This window comes from Hyperolius riggenbachi, unplaced genomic scaffold, assembly GCF_040937935.1.
Source record: "Hyperolius riggenbachi isolate aHypRig1 unplaced genomic scaffold, aHypRig1.pri scaffold_322, whole genome shotgun sequence".
In the NCBI taxonomy this organism is placed as follows: Eukaryota; Metazoa; Chordata; class Amphibia; order Anura; family Hyperoliidae; genus Hyperolius; species Hyperolius riggenbachi.
Window position 1 is genome coordinate 15,279 of NW_027152533.1, and position 19,547 is coordinate 34,825.

The 19,547-nt window shown below is 43.2% G+C and overlaps 1 protein-coding gene across 1 annotated transcript in view; it reads left to right on the forward strand.

The window, feature by feature from the left end:
• The window catches only part of LOC137543893 (neuralized-like protein 4), a gene marked incomplete at both ends in the record, with an annotated part of 62,174 nt that overhangs the window by 13,231 nt on the left and 29,396 nt on the right, over nucleotides 1-19,547 (forward strand). Inside the window, one exon of the mRNA XM_068264967.1 lies at nucleotides 3,939-4,084. Within this exon, the coding sequence (XP_068121068.1) occupies nucleotides 3,939-4,084 (146 nt within the window). The remainder of the gene's footprint in view (nucleotides 1-3,938; nucleotides 4,085-19,547) is intronic.

Here is a 19,547-nt window from a genome sequence, read left to right on the forward strand (position 1 = left end):
GAGGAGTAGGTGGAGCCTCCTGATAAGGGGCGGGATATGTGAGAGCCTCCTCTTTCTCCAATCTCTGTGTCTTGCTGAGTCCTCAGAGGAGTAGGTGGAGCCTCCTGATAAGGCCGGGATATGTGAGAGCCTCCTCTTTCTCCAATCTCTGTGTGTTGCTGAGTCCTCAGAGGAGTAGGTGGAGCCTCCTGATAAGGGGCGGGATATGTGAGAGCCTCCTCTTTCTCCAATCTCTGTGTGTTGCTGAGTCCTCAGAGGAGTAGGTGGAGCCTCCTGATAAGGGCGGGATATGGGAGAGCCTCCTCTTTCTCCAATCTCTGTGTGTTGCTGAGTCCTCAGAGGAGTAGGTGGAGCCTCCTGATAAGGGCGGGATATGGGAGAGCCTCCTCTTTCTCCAATCTCTGTGTGTTGCTGAGTCCTCAGAGAAGTAGGTGGAGCCTCCTGATAAGGGCGGGATATGGGAGAGCCTCCTCTTTCTCCAATCTCTGTGTGTTGCTGAGTCCTCAGAGGAGTAGGTGGAGCCTCCTGATAAGGGCGGGATATGTGAGAGCCTCCTCTTTCTCCAATCTCTGTGTTGCTGAGTCCTCAGAGGAGTAGGTGGAGCCTCCTGATAAGGGCGGGATATGTGAGAGCCTCCTCTTTCTCCAATCTCTGTGTGTTGCTGAGTCCTCAGAGGAGTAGGTGGAGCCTCCTGATAAGGGCGGGATATGGGAGAGCCTCCTCTTTCTCCAATCTCTGTGTGTTGCTGAGTCCTCAGAGGAGTAGGTGGAGCCTCCTGATAAGGGCGGGATATGTGAGAGCCTCCTCTTTCTCCAATCTCTGTGTCTTGCTGAGTCCTCAGAGGAGTAGGTGGAGCCTCCTGATAAGGGCGGGATATGGGAGAGCCTCCTCTTTCTCCAATCTCTGTGTGTTGCTGAGTCCTCAGAGGAGTAGGTGGAGCCTCCTGATAAGGGCGGGGTATGGGAGAGCCTCCTCTTTCTCCAATCTCTGTGTGTTGCTGAGTCCTCAGAGGAGTAGGTGGAGCCTCCTGATAAGGGCGGGATATGGGAGAGCCTCCTCTTTCTCCAATCTCTGTGTGTTGCTGAGTCCTCAGAGGAGTAGGTGGAGCCTCCTGATAAGGGCGGGATATGTGAGAGCCTCCTCTTTCTCCAATCTCTGTGTTGCTGAGTCCTCAGAGGAGTAGGTGGAGCCTCCTGATAAGGGCGGGATATGTGAGAGCCTCCTCTTTCTCCAATCTCTGTGTGTTGCTGAGTCCTCAGAGGAGTAGGTGGAGCCTCCTGATAAGGGCGGGATATGTGAGAGCCTCCTCTTTCTCCAATCTCTGTGTGTTGCTGAGTCCTCAGAGGAGTAGGTGGAGCCTCCTGATAAGGGCGGGATATGTGAGAGCCTCCTCTTTCTCCAATCTCTGTGTGTTGCTGAGTCCTCAGAGGAGTAGGTGGAGCCTCCTGATAAGGGCGGGATATGGGAGAGCCTCCTCTTTCTCCAATCTCTGTGTGTTGCTGAGTCCTCAGAGGAGTAGGTGGAGCCTCCTGATAAGGGCGGGATATGTGAGAGCCTCCTCTTTCTCCAATCTCTGTGTCTTGCTGAGTCCTCAGAGGAGTAGGTGGAGCCTCCTGATAAGGGCGGGATATGTGAGAGCCTCCTCTTTCTCCAATCTCTGTGTGTTGCTGAGTCCTCAGAGGAGTAGGTGGAGCCTCCTGATAAGACCGGGATATGTGAGAGCCTCCTCTTTCTCCAATCTCTGTGTGTTGCTTAGTCCTCAGAGGAGTAGGTGGAACCTCCTGATAAGGGCGGGATATGTGAGAGCCTCCTCTTTCTCCAATCTCTGTGTGTTGCTGAGTCCTCAGAGGAGTAGGTGGAGCCTCCTGATAAGGGCGGGATATGGGAGAGCCTCCTCTTCCTCCAATCTCTGTGTGTTGCTGAGTCCTCAGAGGAGTAGGTGGAGCCTCCTGATAAGGGCGGGATATGTGAGAGCCTCCTCCTTCTCCAATCTCTGTGTGTTGCTGAGTCCTCAGAGGAGTAGGTGGAGCCTCCTGATAAGGGCGGGATATGGGAGAGCCTCCTCTTTCTCCAATCTCTGTGTGTTGCTGAGTCCTCAGAGGAGTAGGTGGAGCCTCCTGATAAGGGCAGGATATGTGAGAGCCTCCTCCTTCTCCAATCTCTGTGTGTTGCTGAGTCCTCAGAGGAGTAGGTGGAGCCTCCTGATAAGGGCGGGATAACACTTGCTAAAAAGTGCATACGATTTCAGGCAATTCAATGCATTCCAGAGGCGACGTGTGCATCCGTGTTTTTTCAGACGCAATACAAGAGCATTTCAAAATACTGAATCCCTGACGCATAAAATTGTGATGTATACGATTCCCATAGACTGCTAGCAGTTGCCGACAGTCTATGGTAGCTGCCAGTTGCATGAAGACGCACACAGAATTTTAAAAATTGTCTGCGTTTTATGCAAACACAAGTGTATACATAATTGGGTGAAGGAGGGATCTAGAAGAGTGTAGAACAGAATGTTAGAATGGAGGGATGGAGACGTGATTGGGTGGAGGAGGGATCTTGGTGTAGAAGAGAACATTAGAGTGGAGGGATGGAGACATGATTGGGTGAAGGAGGGATCTTGGTGTAGAAGAGAACATTAGAATGGAGGGATGAAGACGTGATTGGGTGAAGGAGGGATCTTGGTTTAGAAGAGAACATTAGAATGGAGGGATGGAGACGTGATTGGGTGGAGGACAGATCTTGGTGTAGAAGAGAACATTAGAGTGGAGGGATGGAGACATGATTGGGTGGAGGACAGATCTTGGTGTAGAAGAGAACATTAGAATGGAGGGATGGAGACGTGATTGGGTGGAGGACAGATCTTGGTGTAGAAGAGAACATTAGAATGGAGGGATGGAGACGTGATTGGGTGAAGGAGGGATCTTGGTTTAGAAGAGAACATTAGAATGGAGGGATGGAGACGTGATTGGGTGGAGGAGGGATCTTGGTGTAGAAGAGAACATTAGAGTGGAGGGATGGAGACATGATTGGGTGGAGGACAGATCTTGGTGTAGAAGAGAACATTAGAATGGAGGGATGGAGACGTGATTGGGTGGAGGACAGATCTTGGTGTAGAAGAGAACATTAGAATGGAAGGATGGAGACGTGATTGGGTGAAGGAGGGATCTTGGTTTAGAAGAGAACATTAGAATGGAGGGATGGAGACGTGATTGGGTGGAGGACAGATCTTGGTGTAGAAGAGAACATTAGAATGGAGGAATGGAGACGTGATTGGGTGGAGGAGGGATCTTGGTGTAGAAGAGAACATTAGAATGGAGGGATGGAGACGTGATTGGGTGGAGGAGGGATCTTGGTGTAGAAGAGAACATTAGAATGGAGGGATGGAGACATGATTGGGTGAAGGAGGGATCTTGGTGTAGAAGAGAACATTAGAATGGAGGGATGGAGACGTGATTGGGTAAAGGAGGGATCTTGGTGCAGAAGAGAACATTAGAATGGAGGGATGGAGACATGATTGGGTGAAGGAGGGATCTTGGTGTAGAATAGAACATTAGAATGGAGGGATGGAGACGTGATTGGGTGAAGGAGCGATCTTGGTGTAGAAGAGAACATTAGAATGCAGAGATGGAGACGTGATTGGGTGAAGGAGGGATCTTGGTGTAGAAGAGAATGTTAGAATGGAGGGATGGAGACGTGATTGGGTGAAGGAGGGATCTTGGTGTAGAAGAGAACATTAGAATGGAGGGATGGAGACGTGATTGGGTGAAGGAGGGATCTTGGTGTAGAAGATAGTGTTAGAATGGAGAGATGGAGACTAGGGAACTGATAGAACAGGTGTATGAAGATTTGCTTTGGCAGTGAAAGCGGTAAGAATGTTGGAAATCTGCATGACTCGTCTGATTAGTATTTTTAGTAATACATTTGTTTTCTCGTGGCAGTGCCCAGCGTGTCGCACCGATTCCATGCAGTGTGCGGGAAGAACGTGTCCGTGTTGTGTGACGGGAGCCGGGCAGAGCGCTGTGGTGGTTACAGTGATGGAATCGTCTTCAGCAGCCATGAGCTTCTTGGTGGTGAAGTGTTTGAGGTGAGTGAAGGAGTTGGGGCCTGGATAACAGTGAGCCAGCAACACCATGGCTTCTGTGTCCTGGTGCACATGTGAGGGCTGTGGTCAGAAGTCCTGTTGCTTAGAGGGGAGCTTGGGAATGTCCGATAGTACTGAGTCGGTCTCGGGATTTTGAGCTGCATTGGATTAGTGCTGAGGACTCCTTGCAGTAGGCTATGGAAGTGTTAGTGAATCTCATACATGCAGATTATACCTGGATCAAGGTCTTTTCTATTTACCGACTAGATGCTGCCTCCTCTTCTCACCCTCCTAAACTTTCTTTGAGCCCTGGAGCACCTCATACTTAAGTGGTACAGAGGTGGACAGGAAGGGCCCCATAGACACTTTTTGGGTTCTGCCACTCAAGAAGGATTGGAACCACTGAAGAACTATGCCATCAATGTCGCAGTATTCCTGTAGCCTGTTTATCAAGATGTCATGGTCAACTGTATCAAAGGCTGCAGAAAGGTCTAGCAGTATGAGGATCGAGCGCTCTCCTCTGTCTCTTGCCATGAGCAGGTGGTTGCATATTTGGATGAGGGCAGTTTCAGTGCTGTGGTGTTTCCTGAAGCCAGACTGGAATGGGTCATAACTGTTGTTTTGTAGGATTTTGGCTTCTAGCTGGAGGTAAACATAGTTACATAGTTACATAGTTACATAGTTACTTTGGTTGAAAAAAGACATACGTCCATCGAGTTCAACCAGTACAAAGTACAACTCCAGCCTGCTCCCTCACATATCCCTGTTGATCCAGAGGAAGGCGAAAAAACCCTTACAAGGTAAAAACAGCTTTTTCAATTAGCTTGCCCAGAAAGGAAAGGTTAGAGACAGGTCTGTAGCTGGTCATTGCATCTGGGTCCAGGGAGGGTTTTTTGAGGAGAGGCCTGATGATTGCTTCCTTCCGTAAAGCAGGAAATATCCCTGATTGTAAGGAACAGTTTGCAATTTTGAGGAATACCGGTACGAACAGGTCGGGGCAGTTCAACATGAACTGTGTTGGGCCAGGATCCAGGTCACAGGTAGTTAGGCGGAGGTGAAGGAGGATGCTTGATGTGACTTCTTCATCAATTTCTTTGCAGTTTGACCAAGGTGTTACGTTGTCTCTGCTAATGGTCTTTGGCACTATATTAGGCTCAGATGCTGTAAGTTGGATGGTGGATCAGATAGCGGAGACTTTGCTTGAGATAAATGGGCAGATTGGTCACAGAGGTCCTTTGAAGACTGGATATTGAATTTTTGGCATGCCGGGTTGCAGAGTTTTTCCACTGTGCGGAACAGTTGGGCTGGTTTGTTTACTGCATTTGCAATCTCATGTGACAGAAAGGATAACTTTTTCTCCGTGATTACCTTTTGGTAGTTCAAGTGCACGATTAAAGGGATACTGTAGGGGGGTCGGGGGAAAATGAGTTGAACTTACCCGTGGCTTCTCATTGTCCCCCGCAGACATCCTGTGCCCGCACAGCCACTCACTGATGTTCCGGCCCCGCCTCCGGCTCACTTCTGGAATTTCCGACTTTAAAGTCAGAAAACCACTGCGCCTGCGTTGCCGTGTCCTCGTTCCCGCTGATGTCACCAGGAGTGTATAGCACAAGCCCAGTATGGTCTGTGCCTGCGCAGTACGCTCCTGGTGACATCAGGGGAAGCGAGGACATGGCAACGCAGGCACAGGGGTTTTCTGACTTTAAAGTCTGAAATTCCAGAAGTGAACCGGAGGCGGGGCCGGAGCATTGGTGAGTGGCTGCGCGGGCACAGGATGTCTGCGGGGGCCGGAGCATCGGTGAGTGGCTGCGCGGGCACAGGATGTCTGCGGGGGACCATTAGAAGCCACGGGTAAGTTCAATTCCTTTTCCCCCGACCCCCCTACAGTATCCCTTTAAGGCATGTTTGTCTTCTGGGGACTGAGATTTGCACCACAGTCAGTTTTCCACCCCTTGTCTTTTCAGCTCTTTTATAGATTTATCAAACCACTATGCATGATGGTGTGGGGTAAGATATTTGGTGCGCAGAGGGGCAATAGTCTCAAGGGTGGAGGACACACATTTGTTGTATTTAAACACCAGAGTATCAGGGTCTAAGCTGACATCTCCTGCAGCACTGTACAGAGTACATAGTCATGTCACTGACTGTCCTCAGAGGAGCTCACACTCTAATTCTACCATAGTCATAGTCTAATGTCCTACCATATTATTATTATGTATTTATATAGCACTGACATCTGCTGCAGCACTGTACAGAGTACATAGTCATGTCACTGACTGTCCTCAGAGGAGCTCACACTCTAATTCTACCATAGTCATAGTCTAATGTCCTACCATATTATTATTATGTATTTATATAGCACTGACATCTGCTGCAGCACTGTACAGAGTACATAGTCATGTCACTGACTGTCCTCAGAGGAGCTCACACTCTAATTCTACCATAGTCATAGTCTAATGTCCTACCATATTATTATTATGTATTTATATAGCACTGACATCTGCTGCAGCACATTACAGAGTACATAGTCATGTCACTGACTGTCCTCAGAGGAGCTCACACTCTAATCCTACCATAGTCATAGTCTTATGTCCTACCATATTATTATTATGTATTTATATAGCACTGACATCTTCTGCAGCACATTACAGAGTACATAGTCATGTCACTGACTGTCCTAAGAGGAGCTCTCACTCTAATCCCTTCCATAGTCACAGTATAATGTTCTACCATATTATTATTATGTATTTATATATCACTGACATCTTCTGCAGCACTGTACAGAGTACATAGTCATGTCACTGACTGTCCTCAGAGAAGCTCACAATCTAATCACTACCATAGTCTAATGTCCTACCATATTATTATTATTATCTATTTATATAGCACTGTAGCACTTTACAGAGTACATAGTCATGTCACTGACTGTCCTCAGAGAAGCTCACAATCTAATCCTACCATAGTCATAGTCTAATGTCCTACCATATTATTATTATTATTATTATTATGTATTTATATAGCACTGTAGCACTTTACAGAGTATATAGTCATGTCACTGACTGTCCTCAGAGAAGCTCACAATTTTATCCTACCATAGTCAATGTCCAACATATTATTGTTGTGTATTTATATAGCACTGACATCTTCTGCAGCACAATACAGAGTACGTAGTCATGTCACTGACTGTCCTCAGAGGAGCTCACACTCTAATCCCACCATAGTCATAGCCTAATGCCCTACCATATTATTATTATGTATTTATATAGCACTGACATCTCCTGCAGCACATTACAGAGTACATAGTCATGTCACTGACTGTCCTCGGGAGGAGCTCAAAATCTAATCTTACCATAGTCATAGTCTAATGTCCTACCATATTATTATTATGTATTTATATAGCAGTGACATCTTCTGCAGCACATTACAGAGTACACAGTCATGTCACTGACTGTCCTCAGAGGAGCTCACACTCTAATCCTACCATAGTCATAGTCTAATGTCCTACCATATTATTATTATGTATTTATATAGCACTGACATCTGCAGCACATTACAGAGTATATAGTCATGTCACTGACTGTCCTCAGAGGAGCTCACAATCTAATCCTACCATAGTCATAGTCTAATGTCCTACCATATTATTATTATGTATGTATATAGCAGTGACATCTTCTGCAGCACATTACAGAGTACATAGTCATGTCACTGACTGTCCTCAGAGGAGCTCACAATCTAATCCTGCCATAGTCATAGTCTAATGTCCTACCATATTATTATTATGTATTTATATAGCAGTGACATCTTCTGCAGCACATTACAGAGTACATAGTCATGTCACTGACTGTCCTCAGAGGAGCTCACAATCTAATCCTACCATAGTCATAGTCTAATGTCCTACCATATTATTATTATGTATTTATATAGCACTGACATCTTCTGCAGCACATTACAGAGTACATAGTCATGTCACTGACTGTCCTCAGAGGAGCTCACAATCTAATCCTACCATAGTCATAGTCTAATGTCCTACCATATTATTATTATGTATTTATATAGCACTGACATCTTCTGCAGCACATTACAGAGTACACAGTCATGTCACTGACTGTCCTAAGAGGAGCTCTCACTCTAATCCCTTCCATAGTCACAGTATAATGTTCTACCATATTATTATTATGTATTTATATATCACTGACATCTTCTGCAGCACTGTACAGAGTACATAGTCATGTCACTGACTGTCCTCAGAGAAGCTCACAATCTAATCACTACCATAGTCTAATGTCCTACCATATTATTATTATTATTATGTATTTATATAGCACTGTAGCACTTTACAGAGTACATAGTCATGTCACTGACTGTCCTCAGAGAAGCTCACAATTTTATCCTACCATAGCCAATGTCCAACATATTATTGTTGTGTATTTATATAGCACTGACATCTTCTGCAGCACAATACAGAGTACATAGTCATGTCACTGACTGTCCTCAGAGAGGCTCACACTCTAATCCTACCATAGTCATAGTCTAATGTCCTACCATATTATTATTATGTATTTATATATCACTGACATCTTCTGCAGCACTGTACAGAGTACATAGTCATGTCACTGACTGTCCTCAGAAAAGCTCACAATCTAATCACTACCATAGTCTAATGTCCTACCATATTATTATTATTATGTATTTATATAGCACTGTAGCACTTTACAGAGTACATAGTCATGTCACTGACTGTCCTCAGAGAAGCTCATAATCTAATCCTACCATAGTCATAGTCTAATGTCCTACCATATTATTAATATTATTATGTATTTATATAGCACTGTAGCACTTTACAGAGTACATAGTCATGTCACTGACTGTCCTCAGAGAAGCTCACAATTTTATCCTACCATAGTCAATGTCCAACATATTATTTTTGTGTATTTATATAGCACTGACATCTTCTGCAGCACAATACAGAGTACATAGTCATGTCACTGACTGTCCTCAGAGAGGCTCACACTCTAATCCTACTATAGTCATAGTCTAATGTCCTACCATATTATTATTATGTATTTATATATCACTGACCTCTTCTGCAGCACTGTACAGAGTACATAGTCATGTCACTGACTGTCCTCAGAGAAGCTGACAATCTAATCCTACCATAGTCATAGTCTAATGTCCTACCATATTATTATTATTATTATGTATTGATATAGCACTGTAGCACTTTACAGAGTACATAGTCATGTCACTGACTGTCCTCAGAGAAGCTCACAATTTTATCCTACCATAGTCAATGTCCAACATATTATTGTTGTGTATTTATATAGCACTGACATCTTCTGCAGCACAATACAGAGTACATAGTCATGTCACTGACTGTCCTCAGAGGAGCTCACACTCTAATCCCACCATAGTCATAGCCTAATGCCCTACCATATTATTATTATGTATTTATATAGCACTGACATCTTCTGCAGCACATTACAGAGTACATAGTCATGTCACTGACTGTCCTCAGAGGAGCTCACACTCTAATCCTACCACAGTCATAGCCTAATGTCCTACCATAATATTATTATGTATTTATATAGCACTGACATCCTCTGCAGCACTTTACAGAGTACATAGTCATTGTCAGGAACCGGCCCGCAGCATGCCTGCGTATACAGTTCCCGACTGCAGGTTTGACCAGATCAAGCGGGGAGCATCCTTATTCGAGCTACAAACAAGGCTGTGACCCATCAAAAGCTCCTTACTGCCACCACTAGCGGTTTGCTAGACACGTCCACTCGGCTGTCGGGTGCTCAGCGCGCAATCCGCGTTTTCGTATTCGGGTCAGATTTGCGCTTTAGGCCGAATACGGGAACGCCACACACACAGTTGCAATCTTAAACTGTAGTGAAGCAAAACCACTAACAGTCGTTCTGAACGATACTGCTAGCCACTCTGCTGTCGAGTTACTCGCACTGGCGTTTTCGTACGTTGGGTCAGCTGCGCGCTTTAGGCCAACGCATGACAAACGCCCCCACACACACAATGCAATTACAATCTCATACGGTATGGTTACTCAAACGTACAATTAGGCATGGATTTATACACAGTTGCACTTCAGTCTCTTCTAGGCTATGAGTGTTGGTTTAGTACAGCAGAAGTCAAACTTATTTAAATAACGATTTAATATTCCAGGAAAACGTGGAACAATGCAGAACTTAATATATACAAAAGATGTACAAAAAAAACAAAGTAAAAAAGTTACAAAGATAAAAGTTACAAAAATTCACACAAGGATATTTGCGTAAAAATAAACGGGGGAAAAAGAGAACGTTACCAGCTTAGGTTAGAACGTTGTTTGACGGGAGGACGCCGTTTGTTCGACCAGGAGTCGCGATCATCCCTAGCTATGCGCTACCTCCAGGAGAAGATACCTGTGACAGTCCTGGACCAACTTAAATAGTCCGAAGTGTCCCCTGGGGCATTTAATGTCCAGCCCCCAGGAACTAATGCAATTTCCCCGTTTGTGACATCACCGAACGCTTGTCCTAGTCTTCCTGTGATATGCGAACTTTAAAGGGTTCCTGTTTGGACGGGGGGAACTAGTTTTTAATTACATCCTCAGAGATAATTTGATTCCCAGAGATCTAACATCCACATGCGAAAAGTGTATTATAGCACACACACAACAAAAGACTTCCTTAACATCCGATTTCCCCAGGTTAAAGGTGACAATTGATTACAGCTTTCACATTGCAGCAGGATGTCATGTGTAAAGTCCTGGCTCAGGCTGGTGTGATCTGCTTCAAAGCATACTGCAGCCAGTCCAGGTGACAATTGCTTCCAAGCACCATACACCTCTGGGACAGTATTCAGACAACAGGGTCTGACCACCTGTATAGGCTTCAAAGCAACTGTCTGATTAAAGGGACCCATACACTCAGCCGATTTTCTGGCCGACCGATCGATCTCGATTGATCGTTTGCAAATCGGTTGGCCAATCGACCGATCGATGGCCGATTTCAATCGATTTCGATGGATTTCCATCGAGCTGGCAGGATGGAAAATTTAGGTCGATCTGATGAGATTGCTTATCAGTTTGCATTGGCCTTAATGGAAATCTGATGGCAAAAAAATGCCATCAGAAAGAATTCCAATAGATTTCAAACTGAAATCTATTGGAATTCTATCCTGGTAAAAAATGTTCTAAAAACGCATCAGATAGATCATCAGATGCATTTCTTATCTATCTGCTGCCAATCTGACGAGTGTATGGGCACCTTTAGTGTTTCCTAATTACCTGTTTGCTGGCTGTCCAGAGGAACTGTATGCTAATGTCCCAGCCCTCTGCTTCCAGAGGAATTCAATGCAAATGTAGGTCTATTGACACACACACACAATCACATGAACAGTCCATGAATCTAGCCTGGCATATCTACACCTTTGACATAATGCACAGCAGATTAGAAAAATGATAGAAATATACTCCTGTATTCCTTACATCATCAGCCTCATAACTAGCTGCTATATTCCTGACAGTCATGTCACTGACTGTCCTCAGAGGAGCTCACAATCTAATCCTGCCATAGTCATAGTCTAATGTCCTACCATATTATTATTATGTATTTATATAGCACTGACATCTCCTGCAGCACATTACAGAGTACATAGTCATGTCACTGACTGTCCTCAGAGGAGCTCTCACTCTAATCCCTACCATAGTCATAGTCTAATGTCCTACCATATTATTATTATGTATTTATATAGTACTGACATCTCCTGCAGCACATTACAGAGTACATAGTCATGTCACTGACTGTCCTCAGAGGAGCTCACACTCTAATCCTACCATAGTCATAGTCTAATGTCCTACCATATTATTATTATGTATGTATATAGCAGTGACATCTTCTGCAGCACATTACAGAGTACATAGTCATGTCACTGACTGTCCTCAGAGGAGCTCACAATCTAATCCTGCCATAGTCATAGTCTAATGTCCTACCATATTATTATTATGTATTTATATAGCAGTGACATCTTCTGCAGCACATTACAGAGTACATAGTCATGTCACTGACTGTCCTCAGAGGAGCTCACAATCTAATCCTACCATAGTCATAGTCTAATGTCCTACCATATTATTATTATGTATTTATATAGCACTGACATCTTCTGCAGCACATTACAGAGTACATAGTCATGTCACTGACTGTCCTCAGAGGAGCTCACAATCTAATCCTACCATAGTCATAGTCTAATGTCCTACCATATTATTATTATGTATTTATATAGCACTGACATCTTCTGCAGCACATTACAGAGTACACAGTCATGTCACTGACTGTCCTAAGAGGAGCTCTCACTCTAATCCCTTCCATAGTCACAGTATAATGTTCTACCATATTATTATTATGTATTTATATATCACTGACATCTTCTGCAGCACTGTACAGAGTACATAGTCATGTCACTGACTGTCCTCAGAGAAGCTCACAATCTAATCACTACCATAGTCTAATGTCCTACCATATTATTATTATTATTATGTATTTATATAGCACTGTAGCACTTTACAGAGTACATAGTCATGTCACTGACTGTCCTCAGAGAAGCTCACAATTTTATCCTACCATAGCCAATGTCCAACATATTATTTTTGTGTATTTATATAGCACTGACATCTTCTGCAGCACAATACAGAGTACATAGTCATGTCACTGACTGTCCTCAGAGAGGCTCACACTCTAATCCTACCATAGTCATAGTCTAATGTCCTACCATATTATTATTATGTATTTATATATCACTGACATCTTCTGCAGCACTGTACAGAGTACATAGTCATGTCACTGACTGTCCTCAGAGAAGCTCACAATCTAATCACTACCATAGTCTAATGTCCTACCATATTATTATTATTATGTATTTATATAGCACTGTAGCACTTTACAGAGTACATAGTCATGTCACTGACTGTCCTCAGAGAAGCTCATAATCTAATCCTACCATAGTCATAGTCTAATGTCCTACCATATTATTAATATTATTATGTATTTATATAGCACTGTAGCACTTTACAGAGTACATAGTCATGTCACTGACTGTCCTCAGAGAAGCTCACAATTTTATCCTACCATAGTCAATGTCCAACATATTATTTTTGTGTATTTATATAGCACTGACATCTTCTGCAGCACAATACAGAGTACATAGTCATGTCACTGACTGTCCTCAGAGAGGCTCACACTCTAATCCTACTATAGTCATAGTCTAATGTCCTACCATATTATTATTATGTATTTATATATCACTGACATCTTCTGCAGCACTGTACAGAGTTCATAGTCATGTCACTGACTGTCCTCAGAGAAGCTCACAATCTAATCACTACCATAGTCTAATGTCCTACCATATTATTATTATTATGTATTTATATAGCACTGTAGCACTTTACAGAGTACATAGTCATGTCACTGACTGTCCTCAGAGAAGCTGACAATCTAATCCTACCATAGTCATAGTCTAATGTCCTACCATATTATTAATATTATTATTATGTATTGATATAGCACTGTAGCACTTTACAGAGTACATAGTCATGTCACTGACTGTCCTCAGAGAAGCTCACAATTTTATCCTACCATAGTCAATGTCCAACATATTATTGTTGTGTATTTATATAGCACTGACATCTTCTGCAGCACAATACAGAGTACATAGTCATGTCACTGACTGTCCTCAGAGGAGCTCACACTCTAATCCCACCATAGTCATAGCCTAATGCCCTACCATATTATTATTATGTATTTATATAGCACTGACATCTTCTGCAGCACATTACAGAGTACATAGTCATGTCACTGACTGTCCTCAGAGGAGCTCACACTCTAATCCTACCACAGTCATAGCCTAATGTCCTACCATAATATTATTATGTATTTATATAGCACTGACATCCTCTGCAGCACTTTACAGAGTACATAGTCATTGTCAGGAACCGGCCCGCAGCATGCCTGCGTATACAGTTCCCGACTGCAGGTTTGACCAGATCAAGCGGGGAGCATCCTTATTCGAGCTACAAACAAGGCTGTGACCCATCAAAAGCTCCTTACTGCCACCACTAGCGGTTTGCTAGACACGTCCACTCGGCTGTCGGGTGCTCAGCGCGCAATCCGCGTTTTCGTATTCGGGTCAGATTTGCGCTTTAGGCCGAATACGGGAACGCCACACACACAGTTGCAATCTTACACTGTAGTGAAGCAAAACCACTAACAGTCGTTCTGAACGATACTGCTAGCCACTCTGCTGTCGAGTTACTCGCGCTGGCGTTTTCGTACGTTGGGTCAGCTGCGCGCTTTAGGCCAACGCATGACAAACGCCCCCACACACACAATGCAATTACAATCTCATACGGTATGGTTACTCAAACGTACAATTAGGCATGGATTTATACACAGTTGCACTTCAGTCTCTTCTAGGCTATGAGTGTTGGTTTAGTACAGCAGAAGTCAAACTTATTTAAATAACGATTTAATATTCCAGGAAAACGTGGAACAATGCAGAACTTAATATATACAAAAGATGTACAAAAAAAACAAAGTAAAAAAGTTACAAAGATAAAAGTTACAAAAATTCACACAAGGATATTTGCGTAAAAATAAACGGGGGAAAAAGAGAACGTTACCAGCTTAGGTTAGAACGTTGTTTGACGGGAGGACGCCGTTTGTTTGACCAGGAGTCGCGATCATCCCTAGCTATGCGCTACCTCCAGGAGAAGATACCTGTGACAGTCCTGGACCAACTTAAATAGTCCGAAGTGTCCCCTGGGGCATTTAATGTCCAGCCCCCAGGAACTAATGCAATTTCCCCGTTTGTGACATCACCGAACGCTTGTCCTAGTCTTCCTGTGATATGCGAACTTTAAAGGGTTCCTGTTTGGACCGGGGGAACTAGTTTTTAATTACATCCTCAGAGATAATTTGATTCCCAGAGATCTAACATCCACATGCGAAAAGTGTATTATAGCACACACACAACAAAAGACTTCCTTAACATCCGATTTCCCCAGGTTAAAGGTGACAATTGATTACAGCTTTCACATTGCAGCAGGATGTCATGTGTAAAGTCCTGGCTCAGGCTGGTGTGATCTGCTTCAAAGCATACTGCAGCCAGTCCAGGTGACAATTGCTTCCAAGCACCATACACCTCTGGGACAGTATTCAGACAACAGGGTCTGACCACCTGTATAGGCTTCAAAGCAACTGTCTGATTAAAGGGACCCATACACTCAGCCGATTTTCTGGCCGACCGATCGATCTCGATTGATCGTTTGCAAATCGGTTGGCCAATCGACCGATCGATGGCCGATTTCAATCGATTTCGATGGATTTCCATCGAGCTGGCAGGATGGAAAATTTAGGTCGATCTGATGAGATTGCTTATCAGTTTGCATTGGCCTTAATGGAAATCTGATGGCAAAAAAATGCCATCAGATAGAATTCCAATAGATTTCAAACTGAAATCTATTGGAATTCTATCCTGGTAAAAAATGTTCTAAAAACGCATCAGATAGATCATCAGATGCATTTCTTATCTATCTGCTGCCAATCTGACGAGTGTATGGGCACCTTTAGTGTTTCCTAATTACCTGTTTGCTGGCTGTCCAGAGGAACTGTATGCTAATGTCCCAGCCCTCTGCTTCCAGAGGAATTCAATGCAAATGTAGGTCTATTGACCCACACACACAATCACATGAACAGTCCATGAATCTAGCCTGGCATATCTACACCTTTGACATAATGCACAGCAGATTAGAAAAATGATAGAAATATACTCCTGTATTCCTTACATCATCAGCCTCATAACTAGCTGCTATATTCCTAACAGTCATGTCACTGACTGTCCTCAGAGGAGCTCACAATCTAATCCTGCCATAGTCATAGTCTAATGTCCTACCATATTATTATTATGTATTTATATAGCACTGACATCTCCTGCAGCACATTACAGAGTACATAGTCATGTCACTGACTGTCCTCAGAGGAGCTCTCACTCTAATCCCTACCATAGTCATAGTCTAATGTCCTACCATATTATTATTATGTATTTATATAGTACTGACATCTCCTGCAGCACATTACAGAGTACATAGTCATGTCACTGACTGTCCTCAGAGGAGCTCACACTCTAATCCTACCATAGTCATAGTCTAATGTCCTACCATATTATTATTATGTATGTATATAGCAGTGACATCTTCTGCAGCACATTACAGAGTACATAGTCATGTCACTGACTGTCCTCAGAGGAGCTCACAATCTAATCCTGCCATAGTCATAGTCTAATGTCCTACCATATTATTATTATGTATTTATATAGCAGTGACATCTTCTGCAGCACATTACAGAGTACATAGTCATGTCACTGACTGTCCTCAGAGGAGCTCACAATCTAATCCTACCATAGTCATAGTCTAATGTCCTACCATATTATTATTATGTATTTATATAGCACTGACATCTTCTGCAGCACATTACAGAGTACATAGTCATGTCACTGACTGTCCTCAGAGGAGCTCACAATCTAATCCTACCATAGTCATAGTCTAATGTCCTACCATATTATTATTATGTATTTATATAGCACTGACATCTTCTGCAGCACATTACAGAGTACACAGTCATGTCACTGACTGTCCTAAGAGGAGCTCTCACTCTAATCCCTTCCATAGTCACAGTATAATGTTCTACCATATTATTATTATGTATTTATATATCACTGACATCTTCTGCAGCACTGTACAGAGTACATAGTCATGTCACTGACTGTCCTCAGAGAAGCTCACAATCTAATCACTACCATAGTCTAATGTCCTACCATATTATTATTATTATTATGTATTTATATAGCACTGTAGCACTTTACAGAGTACATAGTCATGTCACTGACTGTCCTCAGAGAAGCTCACAATTTTATCCTACCATAGCCAATGTCCAACATATTATTGTTGTGTATTTATATAGCACTGACATCTTCTGCAGCACAATACAGAGTACATAGTCATGTCACTGACTGTCCTCAGAGAGGCTCACACTCTAATCCTACCATAGTCATAGTCTAATGTCCTACCATATTATTATGTATTTATATATCACTGACATCTTCTGCAGCACTGTACAGAGTACATAGTCATGTCACTGACTGTCCTCAGAGAAGCTCACAATCTAATCACTACCATAGTCTAATGTCCTACCATATTATTATTATTATGTATTTATATAGCACTGTAGCACTTTACAGAGTACATAGTCATGTCACTGACTGTCCTCAGAGAAGCTCATAATCTAATCCTACCATAGTCATAGTCTAATGTCCTACCATATTATTAATATTATTATGTATTTATATAGCACTGTAGCACTTTACAGAGTACATAGTCATGTCACTGACTGTCCTCAGAGAAGCTCACAATTTTATCCTACCATAGTCAATGTCCAACATATTATTGTTGTGTATTTATATAGCACTGACATCTTCTGCAGCACAATACAGAGTACATAGTCATGTCACTGACTGTCCTCAGAGGAGCTCACACTCTAATCCCACCATAGTCATAGCCTAATGCCCTACCATATTATTATTATGTATTTATATAGCACTGACATCTTCTGCAGCACATTACAGAGTACATAGTCATGTCACTGACTGTCCTCAGAGGAGCTCACACTCTAATCCTACCACAGTCATAGCCTAATGTCCTACCATAATATTATTATGTATTTATATAGCACTGACATCCTCTGCAGCACTTTACAGAGTACATAGTCATTGTCAGGAACCGGCCCGCAGCATGCCTGCGTATACAGTTCCCGACTGCAGGTTTGACCAGATCAAGCGGGGAGCATCCTTATTCGAGCTACAAACAAGGCTGTGACCCATCAAAAGCTCCTTACTGCCACCACTAGCGGTTTGCTAGACACGTCCACTCGGCTGTCGGGTGCTCAGCGCGCAATCCGCGTTTTCGTATTCGGGTCAGATTTGCGCTTTAGGCCGAATACGGGAACGCCACACACACAGTTGCAATCTTACACTGTAGTGAAGCAAAACCACTAACAGTCGTTCTGAACGATACTGCTAGCCACTCTGCTGTCGAGTGACTCGCACTGGCGTTTTCGTACGTTGGGTCAGCTGCGCGCTTTAGGCCAACGCATGACAAACGCCCCCACACACACAATGCAATTACAATCTCATACGGTATGGTTACTCAAACGTACAATTAGGCATGGATTTATACACAGTTGCACTTCAGTCTCTTCTAGGCTATGAGTGTTGGTTTAGTACAGCAGAAGTCAAACTTATTTAAATAACGATTTAATATTCCAGGAAAACGTGGAACAATGCAGAACTTAATATATACAAAAGATGTACAAAAAAAACAAAGTAAAAAAGTTACAAAGATAAAAGTTACAAAAATTCACACAAGGATATTTGCGTAAAAATAAACGGGGGAAAAAGAGAACGTTACCAGCTTAGGTTAGAACGTTGTTTGACGGGAGGACGCCGTTTGTTCGACCAGGAGTCGCGATCATCCCTAGCTATGCGCTACCTCCAGGAGAAGATACCTGTGACTGTCCTGGACCAACTTAAATAGTCCGAAGTGTCCCCTGGGGCATTTAATGTCCAGCCCCCAGGAACTAATGCAATTTCCCCGTTTGTGACATCACCGAACGCTTGTCCTAGTCTTCCTGTGATATGCGAACTTTAAAGGGTTCCTGTTTGGACGGGGGGAACTAGTTTTTAATTACATCCTCAGAGATAATTTGATTCCCAGAGATCTAACATCCACATGCGAAAAGTGTATTATAGCACACACACAACAAAAGACTTCCTTAACATCCGATTTCCCCAGGTTAAAGGTGACAATTGATTACAGCTTTCACATTGCAGCAGGATGTCATGTGTAAAGTCCTGGCTCAGGCTGGTGTGATCTGCTTCAAAGCATACTGCAGCCAGTCCAGGTGACAATTGCTTCCAAGCACCATACACCTCTGGGACAGTATTCAGACAACAGGGTCTGACCACCTGTATAGGCTTCAAAGCAACTGTCTGATTAAAGGGACCCATACACTCAGCCGATTTTCTGGCCGACCGATCGATCTCGATTGATCATTTGCAAATCGGTTGGCCAATCGACCGATCGATGGCCGATTTCAATCGATTTCGATGGATATATAGCACTGACATCTTCTGCAGCACATTACAGAGTACATAGTCATGTCACTGACTGTCCTCAGAGGAGCTCACACTCTAATCCTACCATAGTCATAGTCTAATGTCCTACCATATTATTATTATGTATTTATATAGCACTGACATCTCCTGCAGCACATTACAGAGTACATAGTTATGTCACTGACTGTCCCCAGATGAGCTCACACTCTAATCCTACCATAGTCATAGTCTAATGTCCTACCAT